This window comes from Pristiophorus japonicus, chromosome 14 (genome assembly GCF_044704955.1).
Source record: "Pristiophorus japonicus isolate sPriJap1 chromosome 14, sPriJap1.hap1, whole genome shotgun sequence".
In the NCBI taxonomy this organism is placed as follows: domain Eukaryota; kingdom Metazoa; phylum Chordata; class Chondrichthyes; family Pristiophoridae; genus Pristiophorus; species Pristiophorus japonicus.
The window spans coordinates 174,283,934-174,296,689 of NC_091990.1; the positions used below are offsets into that span (position 1 = coordinate 174,283,934).

A 12,756-nucleotide genomic window follows, 5' to 3' on the forward strand; every position below is an offset into this window, starting at 1 on the left:
AGCAAAGGTTGAGCTACCGAATTTAAAGTTATTTTTAACCAGAAGAATCCATTGGTTTTTCCTTCACCTTCAGTGGTGAATTATGAGAAGCCTTAATATTGACATAACATTAAAAAAAACAATGAAACCCAATTCCAGCTTCCATACATGTGCACTTTAAACCTGGAGCCATTGCAAAGTAACCAGCAACTGAAACCTTGTGCCTGATTGTCTCCTTCTCCAGCCTGGGATAGTGAAGCCAGATAGCGTCCCACTATTTCATTGATTGGGATTATCTAACTCAACACAGACCCAGGATTCAATCTGGAAACCTCCTGGTCTATATAACTCAATGTAGTGGATATAAATCAGGAAAAGTCTTTTACATGTCAATCATGCACCATTCACGATAGGGACATGAAATGGTCTCCACTGAAATTAAGCATCCTCACAGAGTTTATATATATATGTTCAGGTTGCTTTACAGAGAATAATGAAAATATTTTTTTATTTTGGTGGTAATGGCCCATCTGATATAAAAATCACAGCTTTCCCTAGGATTCTGGGACCTATCATAAATAAATATTGGTCCGTAATTTGCAGTCAGCGGCGAAGCAAAGGCGCTCATCGCTGGCCCCGAAGAAAGCTACCCACCTCTTGCGATCTCTGGGGCGAGAAGTTTGCGATATTGATTTCAGCGCTCTGTCATGGGGATTCCTATGGTGATGCTGCAGTGACGTCAACGAGCTGTCTAAGCAGCCAATCACATTGCCGAATTCTCACAGAGGGCAAACCAGGAAATAAGAAGCTGCTTTTATCCGGACTTTTAAAAAATGCATCAGAGAGTGAAATAAAGATTGGGACTCTCACAGGGGGATAAGGTAATATCATGAACAAATTTAATTTAATTTTTAAGTTTTAATAAAATTATAATTTTTCTCATAATGGAGAAATTTGACACTCTACCAATATAAAAATTAGTTTTTCAGAGCCATAGCATTTGATTACCAGTCAATACATTGTTAAAACCCCAGTTACACCTATTCCAACAGGGCTTAACATTTAATGGTGTGTTTAACAGCGATATTACTGCAGAAAAACACAAGTTTTCCTCAGTTTCACTGAGTTCATTGATTACACTGATTGCCCGGTGGGGGGTGTGCGGGCAACACAGTGCAGCCAGTGTCGGAGCAGTGAATGACTGACCATAACTACAGGATTTCCGTGTTTCGATGCACGCGCGCTAAATCCTGAAGTTGTGGTCAGTTTCAGGGGGCTAATGACAGCAAGCGCTGACAGTTCGCTGTCGTTATCCACCGCAAAATCTGGCCCATTACAAAGTGATTCACATCAATTTACACTTCCAGTTGGAGTAGACAGACTGATGCCAAAGGACACAAGTTCTCTCCTATACTTGCCTATATTTGAAAGGATCCACTATAATAAAGGACAAGTTTTGACTCAACCACGTATTTGAAATTATTATTGAGAAACCTAGGTCGAGAGTAAATAATGCAGAACTCTACCAATATTAAAAAGACAAGGCATTGGTTGGTAGCCGATGCCAAAGTTGGGATTTAATAACTTGCACACTGTAAGAGAAAGATCATCATCATCGTCATCATAGGCAGTCCCTCGAAATCGAGGAAGACTTGCTTCCACTCTCAGGTGACTGAGCAGTCCAATACGGGAATTACAGTCTCTGTCACAGGTGGGACAGATAGTTGTTGCGGGAAAGGGAGGGTGGGACAGATTTGCCGCACGCTCTTTCCGCTGCCTGCACTTGGTTTCTGTATGCTCTCGGCAATGAGACTTGAGGTGCGGTCTTTGGCCAGGGACTCCCAGGTGTCGGTGGGGATGTTGCACTTTATCAGGGAGGCTTTGAGGGTGTCCCTGTAACGTTTTCCCTGCCCACCTTGGGCCCACCTGCCCTGTAGGAGGTCCGAGTAGAGAGAGAAAAGTAAGACTGAGGCGAAGGGAAGAGAGAAATGAGTTAAAGTAGGAAACAATGTGATGAGTTTTGAATCTAGACAAGTGAGAATGCACGGAAGCAGGAGACTATATAGGGTGGTTTATTTAAAACTTAAGAGGAAAGCACTGATAAAATGGATAAAGATAGGAAAAGTTGCAATCAAGAGAGAGCGTGGGAGCTAACGGAAAAATTGTCTAACGGATGAGGTATTTTGAGTTAATTTGTGTTGTAAGTAGGTTAGTTTAATTTAAAAAGTAATCCAATTATAATTACAAGTGGAAAATAAAGAATTGTAAATGTAATCTATTTTTGAGGCAGATAATGTGATACTCATTTTGAAAAATACAGAAATTTATTGCTGAATCTGAGAATATACTTGGGTGATTTTTGGTCACCTGTTTGTACTCGAAAATGGTGTGGTTGTGGGTGGAATTTTGTCAATTTGTCTGCCAGTTTGCACTTGTTGCAGAACTTGTCTGATTTTCTTCAATGGGAAGAAATTTCTGACAGCCAGAGCTCCCAGCTGAAGTAACCCCGAATCTCATAAATAGTTGCAAATCAGGGCTGCGTGACATTATTACAAGTCACAGTGGTTTCCCAACCTTACTGTCTAACACCGCCTCCTTCTCCCATACACCTACCATGGGCAGTAGAAGCAGCTAACCCTTTCGTGACAAGTTAGCAAACATATACCACAACATTTAAAAATATATTTTCGAAGTAAAGTGCATACATTATCAAAAATAGTAAAATAAAGGATATCTTCACAAAAAAAGTCTGACAATCCAATTTTATCGACCTGGGCAGAGAACAGAGCTGTATTATTTATTTTCTTGCCCCATTTTCCTGAAGGAATTATCTCTGAAAATCCTTGGGAAGGCCCCATCTGATGCCCTCCAGCGCTGACTACACCGCAGTTTGTAGGAGACGGGGAAGGACCAAATTTGCATCGGGCAGGTGGGCACAAGTGCCACTGTGAATGAATTCCTGACACCCACTTGCCCCATGCAACAGGAACATTCAGCACTTGCCTGATACCAAAGGGCCCCCTCATACCAGTCAAGAAAGCGGGCCAATCAAATTTCTTTTAAAAAATTCTGTCCTTTCTTTGGAGGCCCAGGCTGCCTCTCTGACATGAACCCCACCTTGGTGGAGCCCACTTTGGCCATCATCTCATTCGGTATTCTGGCCTTCAGAGATGTGCCAGGTCCTGACTGAGCCAGTCAAACGCAAACTGCTGGGCAGAGGGAGTCCCAATCCTCCTCCAGGGACAGCTGGAGTTGTGTCATAAAGATCCGGAAATTGTGCCAATCCAGTGGAACCAGGCCACCGCTTTTCTTTGTGAGTGCTTCTGGTCTCCCGACAGAGTTCTGGCGAGAGACTGGTGGAAACCCCCTCACAGATTTTGGGGCCTGCGCCTCTTTGTTAAAGTACATTTCCAAAGGTGCAGACAGCTTTCTCTACCTTGTTTAAATGGCCATTTGGTTTATCTGGTCCCAGATATCAAGGCCCGAGACAATATCAAATGTAAAGTGCAACAAAGCTGAGCCTGATCCTATTCTCGACATCCATCGGAGCATAATTCCGACTGGGGCCACTGGACAATAATCAAGGTCAGAACCCTGGTTAATTTCTCTGCTCTCTCTGACACTGCTCCAACTGAGATCAATCAATAGAGTTGGATGTTACTAAACCTCAAATCACAAAAATTGTGGCCCATTAAATTAACAATTCAATCTTGGGCATCAGAGGATGAACATAAAACAATCTCAAGGTTTACAATACCACAATCCTTCAATTAAGGTACTGCTGCAATTCATTCCGAACAATCCATTATCCTCTATTTATTTTCATTGCAGTTGCATATTCCAGGACAGTGCAAGTATCCCAATTATCGAGAGTTTCTCAATTGCATGGTACAGTAGTGTACAACAAATCCAGCTATGCAAGTACAATCAGGATCACAAAGCTGTAGATGTTATAATGCATTGATAATTGTAATGTCTGTGAGCTTGTAATGTTTGTAGCGCCACACTGTGGATGTGGACGTATTGGGTACTGCAAGTGCAGGGTTAATAATTAAACAGAACCAGGCAATTCAAGAGGCTTCCGAGAAAGCTGCCTGCCATGTTAGGAAGCTGTGTGTGCTTGGGCTCTGTGAAGATATCACAATAATGTATTCTGTGTTGTGAATTCAGTTTGTTTGAGATAAAAATGTAATACGTTTCACCTCTTTCAATTTGGTTCAACTCCTAGAACACAGAAGGTTGGAATAGAATAGTCCTTAGAGTGGGTGAACAGTTCTATCTGAAACAGATAAACTTTTAATTTATGACTTGGTAGAAATTCCTTTGGTTTCAATGGAGTCGGCACACTAGAAGATTTGGAAACGAGATTTCACCCCAAGTGCTTTGAGGGCTTTATCCACTTCTTCCATAGATTGGAGAGCGTGCCACTGTGCAATTGGTCTTCTGGGATTGGCCAGCATGTCGGACCAGTGGCGTAGCTGATTTCCAGTGGCGTCACAGCCAAGAAAGAGTTTTCCAATGGCATCATTCTTTGACATCTTATCGTAATCCCACACGGAGATCACTAACTGCACTTTCTGTATGGTGAAAGAGGAAATAGTAACAGACATGGCCGGAGGCATAAAAAATATCCCATTTTATCTTCTGTTTTTAAAAATGTTCTTATGTATTTCATGCTAATCAAGATGCTAGTGGTATGAAATGGAGATTTTCCAGCAGCCAATGTCAGCATCAAGCATTCGGATCAGATATAGCAGAGTGGGAAGTGGACTTGAGTCCATGATCGGATTGGCCATGACCTTATTGAATAGCGGAGCAGGCTCGAGGGGCCGTATGGCTTCCTCCTGCTCCTATTTCTTATGTTCTTAAAGCATCCTCTGCTCTGCTCCGACAATGTACCACCAGTTCCAACTTCAAAAGAAATTCCAATTGCACCAATTAGACTCGGCAATGCAGAAACATAGAAACATAGAAAATAGGTGCAGGAGTAGGCTATTCGGCCCTTCGAGCCTGCACCTTCATTCAATATGATCATGGCTGATCATTCAACTCCTTTCCTGCTTTCTCTCCATACCTTTTGATCCCTTTAGCCGTAAGGGCCACATCTAACTCCCTCTTGAATATATCCAATGAACAAGCATCAACAACTCTCTGCGGTAGGGAATTCCACAGGTTAACAACTCTCTGAGTGAAGAAGTTTCTCCTCATCTCAGTCCTAAATAGCTTACCCCTTATCCTTAGACTATGTTCCCTGGTTCTGGACTTACCCAACATCAGGATCATTCTTCCTGCATCTAATCTGTCCAATCACGTCAGAATTTTATATGTTTCTATGAGATTCCCTCTCATCTTTCTAAACTCCAGTGAATACAGGCCCAGTCAATCCAGTCTCTTCTCATATGTCAGTCCTGCCATCCTGGGAATCAGTCTGGTGAACCTTCGCTGCACTCTCTCAATAGCAAGAACATCCTTCCTCAGATTAGGAGACCAAAACAAAACACAATGTTCCAGGTGAGGCCTCACTAAGGCCCTGTACAATTGCAGTAAGACGTCTCTGCTCCTATACTAGAATCCCCTAGCTATGAAGGCCAACATACCATTTGCCTTCTTCACCACCTGCTGTACCTGCATGCCAACTTTCAATGACTGATGTACCATGACACCCAGGTCTCGTTGCACCTCCCCTTTTCCTAATCTGCCGCCATTCAGATAATATTCTGCCTTCGTGTTTTTGCCACCAAAGTGGATAACCTCACATTTATCCACATTATACGGCATCTGCCATGCGTTTGCCCACTCACCTAACCTGTCCAAGTCACCCTGCAGCCTCTTAGCATCCTCCTCACAGCTCACACCGCAACCCAGCTTAGTGTCATCTGCAAACTTGGAGATATTACACTCAATTCCTTCACCTAAATCATTAATGTATATTGTAAATAGCTGCGGTCCCAGCACTGAGTCCTGCGGCACTCCACTAGTCACTGCCTGCCATTCTGAAAAGGACCTGTTTATCCCGACTCTCTGCTTCCTGTCTGCCAACCAGTTCTCTAACCACGTCAGTACGTTACCTCCAATACCATGTGCTTTAATTTTGCACACCAATCTCTTGTGTGGGACCTTGTCAAAAGCCTTTTGAAAGTCCAAATACACCACATCCACTGGTTCTCCCTTGTCCACTCGACCAGTTACATCCTCAAAAAATTCGAGAAGATTTGTCAAGCATGATTTCCCTTTCATATATCCATGCTGACTTGGACCGATCCTGTCACTGCTTTCCAAATTCGCTGCCATTTCATCTTTAATAATTGATTCCAACATTTTCCCCACTACTGATGTCAGGCTAACTGGTCTATAATTACCTGTTTTCTCTCTCCCTCCTTTCTTAAAAAGTGGTGTTACATTAGCTACCCTCCAGTCCATAGGAACTGATCCAGAGTCGATAGACTGCTGGAAAATGATCACCAATGCATCCACTATTTCTAGGGCCACTTCCTTAAGTACTCTGGGATGCAGACTATCAGGCCCCGGGGTCTTCAATCCCATCAATTTCCGTAACATGTGCATCAACCGTGAAATGCAACTCAATTGAGAACAATTCTGTCCTCATCCTACTGCACACAGCCACTGATCTTTCACCAGGATAACTGCACAAACAATCAGCATTTTTCCATTTTCAACACCAACCCTCATGTGCCTTCTGAACGAGATTGTCAATTTAGCACAAGTATTGTCAGTTTTGTGTGGTGCTCCTATGTGTAGTAGGAGCTACACTGAAACTATTCAAAGTCATGTTTTACACAGCATCCCAACAAGCAACAGAAAGAAGATTTCAATGGGAGTTAGTTTGGGCTGAATTCAAACTGAGGCCCCTGTGGTGAAAAGTCATGTCTCACCATTGGCAGCATTTAGTTCCTTCTTCTAAATTAAAGACGCTGACTCATTCTGGGGCACGATTCTACAGGTAGCAACTGCCTCCTCCTCCCCCCGGGCTCACTGAAATGACCATTCTTTATTAATTTAAATAGTAAGTGTCAGCAGACTGTTTGACTGGAAGGCATTGCAGCTGAGCTCACTCATGTCCTGACCTAATGTCTGGACACAGACACTTTCCAGTGGGAGTTATTGAAAAGCGATCAGTAGCAGGAACCCTGACTGCACAGAACTGCTGAGGCCAATTGTAACAACTTTAAATGCCCTCCCATTTAAGATCAATGTAACTGGGATTTGTAAGCACAGTCTTTTGGATTTTCAAGCCAAGTGAAAGTTACCATATCAGACACTGATTTATTTGCCTTTTTGATTTTCTTTTCCAAGAGCACAGTTCAGTCTGTTGAAGATATTACAAGTACTAGTAATCTCAGGATTGCTACCAGTGCCACGTGCTAGTCAGAGTAGGAATCGCAGGATAGCGCAGATGAATACGTGGCTTGAGCAGTGGTGCAGCAGGGAGGGATTCAAATTCCTGGGGCATTGGAACTGGTTCTGGGGGAGGTGGGACCAGTACAAACCGGACGGTCTGCACCTGGGCAGGACCGGATCCAATGTCCTAGGGGGAGTGTTTGCTGTTGGGGAGGAGTTGAACTAATATGGCAGGGGGATGGGAACCAATGCAGGGAGACAGAGGGAAACAAAATGGAGACAAAAGCAAAAGACAGAAAGGAGATGAGTAAAAGTGGAGGGCAGAGAAACCCAAGGCAAAAAACAAAAAGGGCCAATGTACAGCAAAATTCTAAAGGGTCAAAGTGTAATAAAAAGGCAAGCCTGAAAGCTCAGTGCCTCAATGCAAGGAGTATTTGGAATCTAGGAGAGGGCTCTGAGCTAGTTAGAGTGGGTGAGAGCTCAGATGAACAGGACCCCAAGAAAGAATGCAAAAGGCAGGAGGCAACAGAGCAGAGTAGCACTGGGGTAAGTTTAAACCACAAGGTGATAGGAAGGGACAATATGTATGAATATAAAGGGGCTGCAGCAGGGGTCAAAACTATAAATCATGGTTTAAAAACTAGCATTAAAACACTCTACCTAAACACACGCATCTTTCGAAATAAAGTAAATGAGTTGACGGCACAAATCATTACAAATGGGAATGATTTGGTGGCCATTACAGAAACGTGGTTGCAGGATGGCCAAGACTGGGAATTAAACATACAGGGGTATCTGACAATTCGGAAAGATAGACAAGAAGGGACAGGAGGTGGGGTAGCTCTGTTAATAAAGGATGATATCAGGGCAGTTGTGAGAGACGATATTGGCTCGAATGAACAAAATGTTGAATCATTGTGGGTGGAGATTAGAGATAGTAAGGGGAAAAAGTCACTGGTGGGCGTAGTTTATAGGCCCCCAAATAATAACTTCACGGTGGGGCAGGCAATAATCAAGGGAATAATGGAGGCATGTGAAAAAGGAATGGCAGTAATCATGGGGGATTTTAACCTACATATCAATTGGTCAAATCAAATCGCATGGGGTAGCTTGGTGGAGGAATTCAGAGAATGCATACGGGATTGTTTCTTAGAACAGTATGTTACAGAACCTACAAGGGAGCAAGCTATCTTCGATCTGGTCCTGTGTAATGAGACAGGAATAATAAACGATCTCCTTGTAAAAGATCCTCTCGGAATGAGTGATCACATTATGGTTGAATTTGTAATACAGATTGAGGGTGAGGAAGTAGTGTCTCAAACGAGCGTACTATGCTTGAACAAAGGGGACTACAGTGGGATGAGGGCAGAGTTGGCTACAGTAGACTGGAAACACAGACTAAACGGTGGCACAATTGAGGAACAGTGGAGAACTTTTAAGGAGCTCTTTCATAGTGCTCAACAAAAATATATTCCAGTGAAAAAGAAGGGCGGTAAGAGAAGGGATAACCAGCCATGGATAACCAAGGAAAAAAAGGAGAGTATCAAATTAAAAACCAATGCGTATAAGGTGGCCAAGGTTAGTGGGAAATTAGAAGATTGGGAAAATGTTAAACGACAGAAAAGAATGACTAAGAAAGCAATAAAGAAAGGAAAGATAGATTACGAAAGTAAACTTGCGCAAAACATAAAAACAGATAGTAAAAGCTTTTACCGATATATAAAACGGAAAAGAGTGACTAAAGTAAATGTTGGTCCCTTAGAAGATGAGAAGGGAGATTTAATAATGGGAAATGTGGAAATGGCTGAGACCTTAAACAATTATTTTGCTTCGGTCTTCACACTGGAAGACACAAAAACCATGCCAAAAATTGCTGGTCACAGGAATGTGGGAAGGGAGGACCTTGAGATAATCACTATGACTAGGGGGGTAGTGCTGGACAGGCTCATGGGACTCAAGGTAGACAAGTCCCCTGGTCCGGATGAAATGCATCCCGGGGAATTAAAAGAGATGGCGGAAGTTATAGCAGATGCATTCGTTATAATCTACCAAAATTCTCTGGACTCTGGGGAGGTACCAGCGGATTGGAAAGCAGCTAATGTAACTCGTCTGTTTAAAAAAGGGGGCAGACAAAAGGCAGGTTACTATAGGCTGGTTAGTTTAACATCTATAGTGGGGAAAATGCTTGAAGCTATCATTAAGGAAGAAATAGTGGGACACCTAGATAGGAATAGTGCAATCAAGCAGACGCAACATGGATTCATGAAGGGGAAATCATGTTTAACTAATTTACTGGAATTCTTTGAGGATATAATGAGCATGGTGGATAGAGGTGTACTGATGGATGTGGTGTATTTAAATTTCCAAAAGGCATTCGATAAGGTACCACACAAAAGGTTACTGCAGAAGGTAAAGGTACGCAGAGTCAGAGGAAATGTATTAGCATGGATCGAGAATTGGCTGGCTAACAGAAAGCAGAGAGTCGGGATAAATGGGTCCTTTTCGGGTTGGAAATCGGTGCTTAGTAGTGTTCCACAGGGATCGGTGCTGGGACCACAACTGTTTACAATATACATAGATGACCTGGAAGAGGGGACAGAGTGTAGTGTAACAAAATTTGCAGATGACACAAAGATTAGTGGGAAAGCGGGTTGTGTAGAGGACACAGAGAGGCTGCAAAGAGATTTAGATAGGTTAAGCAAATGGGCTATGGTTTGGCAGATGGAATACAATGTCGGAAAATGTGAGGTCATCCACCTTGGAAAAAAAACAGTAAAAGGGAATATTATTTGAATGGGGAGAAATTACAACATGCTATGGTGCAGAGGGACCTGGGGGTCCTTGTGCATGAATCCCAAAAAGTTAGTTTGCAGGTGCAGCAGGTAATCAGGAAGGCGAATGGAATGTTGGCCTTCATTGCGAGAGGGATGGAGTACAAAAGCAGGGAGGTCCTTCTGCAACTGTACAGGGTATTGGTGAGGCCGCACCTGGAGTACTGCGTGCAGTTTTGGTCACCTTACTTAAGGAAGGATATACTAGCTTTGGAGGGGGTACAGAGACGATTCACTAGGCTGATTCCAGAGATGAGGGGGTTACCTTATGATGATAGATTGAGTAGACTGGGTCTTTACTCGTTGGAGTTCAGAAGGATGAGGGGTGATCTTATAGAAACATTTAAAATAATGAAAGGAATAGACAAGATCGAGGCAGAGAGGTTGTTTCCACTGGTCGGGGAGACTAGAACTAGGGGGCACAACCTCAAAATACAGGGGAGCCAATTTAAAACCGAGTTGTGAAGGAATTTCTTCTCCCAGAGGGTTGTGAATCTGTGGAATTCTCTGCCCAAGGAAGCAGTTGAGGCTAGCTCATTGAATGTATTCAAGTCACAGATAGATAGATTTTTAACCAATAAGGGAATTAAGGGTTACGGGGAGCGGGCGGGTAAGTGGAGCTGAGTCCACGGCCAGATCAGCCATGATCTTGTTGAATGGCGGAGCAGGCTCGAGGGGCTAGATGGCCTACTCCTGTTCCTAATTCTTATGTTCTTATGTTCTTATGTAAATATTCCGAAGAACCTTTAGTATTGCTTACAAGGTATGTAAATAATAAGGGTGACAGAGTAACCCAGAAGGTTGGAGCACCAGTGGGCACTCCTCTGATCACCAGTTTTTACAACGTGGATGCAGAGAGGGTGTTTCCACTGATAGGGGAGACTAGAACTAGAGGGCATAATCTTAGAATAAGGGGCTGCCCATTTAAAACTGAGATGAGGAGGAATTTATTTTCTCAGAGGGTTGTAAATCTGTGGAATTCACTGCCTCAGAGAGTTGTGGGAGCTGGGACATTGAATAAATTTAAGACAGAAATAGACAGTTGCTTAAACGATAAGGGAATAAGGGGTTATGGGGAGCAGGCAGGGAAGTGGACCTGAGTCCATGATCGGATCAGCCATGATCGTATTAAATGGCGGAGCAGGATCGAGGGGCCGTATGGCCTTCTCCTGCTCCTATTTCTTATGTTCTTATGTACACCTACCCAATCTTGGCCACATTGCTCTGCAGCTGGGTAACAGTCAGTTAGCTTCCACGAGTCTCAACGCAAAGAGCATGAAGAGGTCAAGTGCAGACAGCGGAAGGAGTGCACGGCAAACCAGTCCCACCCACCCCTTCCCTCGACGAATGTCTGTCCCACCTGTGACAGGGTCTGTGGCTCTTGTATTGGACTGTTTAGCCACTAGAGAACTCACTCTGGGAGTGGAAGCAAGTCTTCCTCATTCCGAGGGACTGCCTATGATGATGATGAGCTTCCAACAAGAGGGGGTAGAAATCGGACCCTGTCACAGGTGGGACAGACATTCGTCGAGGGAAGGGGTGGGTGGGGCTGATTTGCCGTGCACTCCTTCCGCTGTCTGCCCTTGTCCTCTTCATGCTTTTTGCGTCTTTGCACATCTGCCTGCAGTGAGCTGAAGACTGGCTGCTTATGAGCCAGGGAGCACTAGATGCTAGCTGTCACAAGTATGGAAAGTAGATGGCTTTGAGATAGAAATAGGGGAAAGAATTGGAGTGCAAAGTGTCTCCCCCCCTTCCCCCCTCCTCAAAAAAAAACAAGTGGTTAATTTGTTTTGTATAAGTAAAGATGAGGATTGAAAATGCTGTAGAATGGAACAGTTTCCACCTTGGGTTTTAAGTCAGGAACAAGTTAAGATATAGAGTGAAGCTCCTTCAAAATCCCTCAACAACATACTTCAATCCAAATCTCAGAATGACACCAACATAACATTTCCATTTCCACTTGGTGTCTCTTTGAGTCAGAATATCAATTTGGCAGCATATTACTGGACACTTTGTATAGTGACCTCCTTATCACTAGGTTGTGGCTGCTTAAATGAATGTCATGCAAGACCTTTATGGCCAACAGAGAGAGTGTAACCTGATGCAACTTACTTTTCCTTTTCAATATTTCCTATTTTCTACTCACCTGTATTTCTTCAACATTTACAACAAAGTTGAAAGACTCATTGAAATATGGATTCAAGGTGCTCTTTTTAACCGTAGTCTTCTTCTTCCTCAACTTTTTCTTGTTGAGCATCAGACGGATTTTCACATAGGGGTCTATAAAAAAATACAAAGAATGCCTCCAAGTATTGGTGAAAATAAAGTCCATCAGTCCCTTTGGTTTTGTATTCAGCATTTGTTTTGCTACAGTATGTGATAATATTTATTTTGAAACTTTGTAGATACAGTTTCGACCTCCCAAATCCGGAAACCTCGGGACCGAGGCCGTCCCGGATTTTGGGTATTTCCGGATTTCCGAACGCATTTCTGACATCCCGAATCCAGAAACAGACCCGGGGCAAGGTTCAGATATTTCCTGATTTTGGAACCCTTCGGCCGACCGTATTCTGGGCACAAAAAGCCG

The 12,756-nt window shown here is 43.3% G+C and overlaps 1 protein-coding gene across 4 annotated transcripts in view; it reads right to left on the bottom strand.

Moving 5' to 3' along the window:
* Window positions 1–2,259: 2,259 nt before the first annotated feature.
* The window catches only part of syt8 (synaptotagmin VIII), a 139,798-nt gene continuing 129,301 nt past the window's right edge, over window positions 2,260–12,756 (bottom strand). For all 4 annotated transcript variants that reach the window (XM_070898678.1, XM_070898680.1, XM_070898681.1 and 1 more), the window contains 2 exons: window positions 12,316–12,449; window positions 2,260–4,556 (listed from right to left, as the gene is read on the bottom strand). In XM_070898678.1, coding sequence (XP_070754779.1) covers window positions 4,326–4,556; window positions 12,316–12,449 — 365 coding nt within the window. In that variant the 3' untranslated portion in view covers window positions 2,260–4,325. The remainder of the gene's footprint in view (window positions 4,557–12,315; window positions 12,450–12,756) is intronic.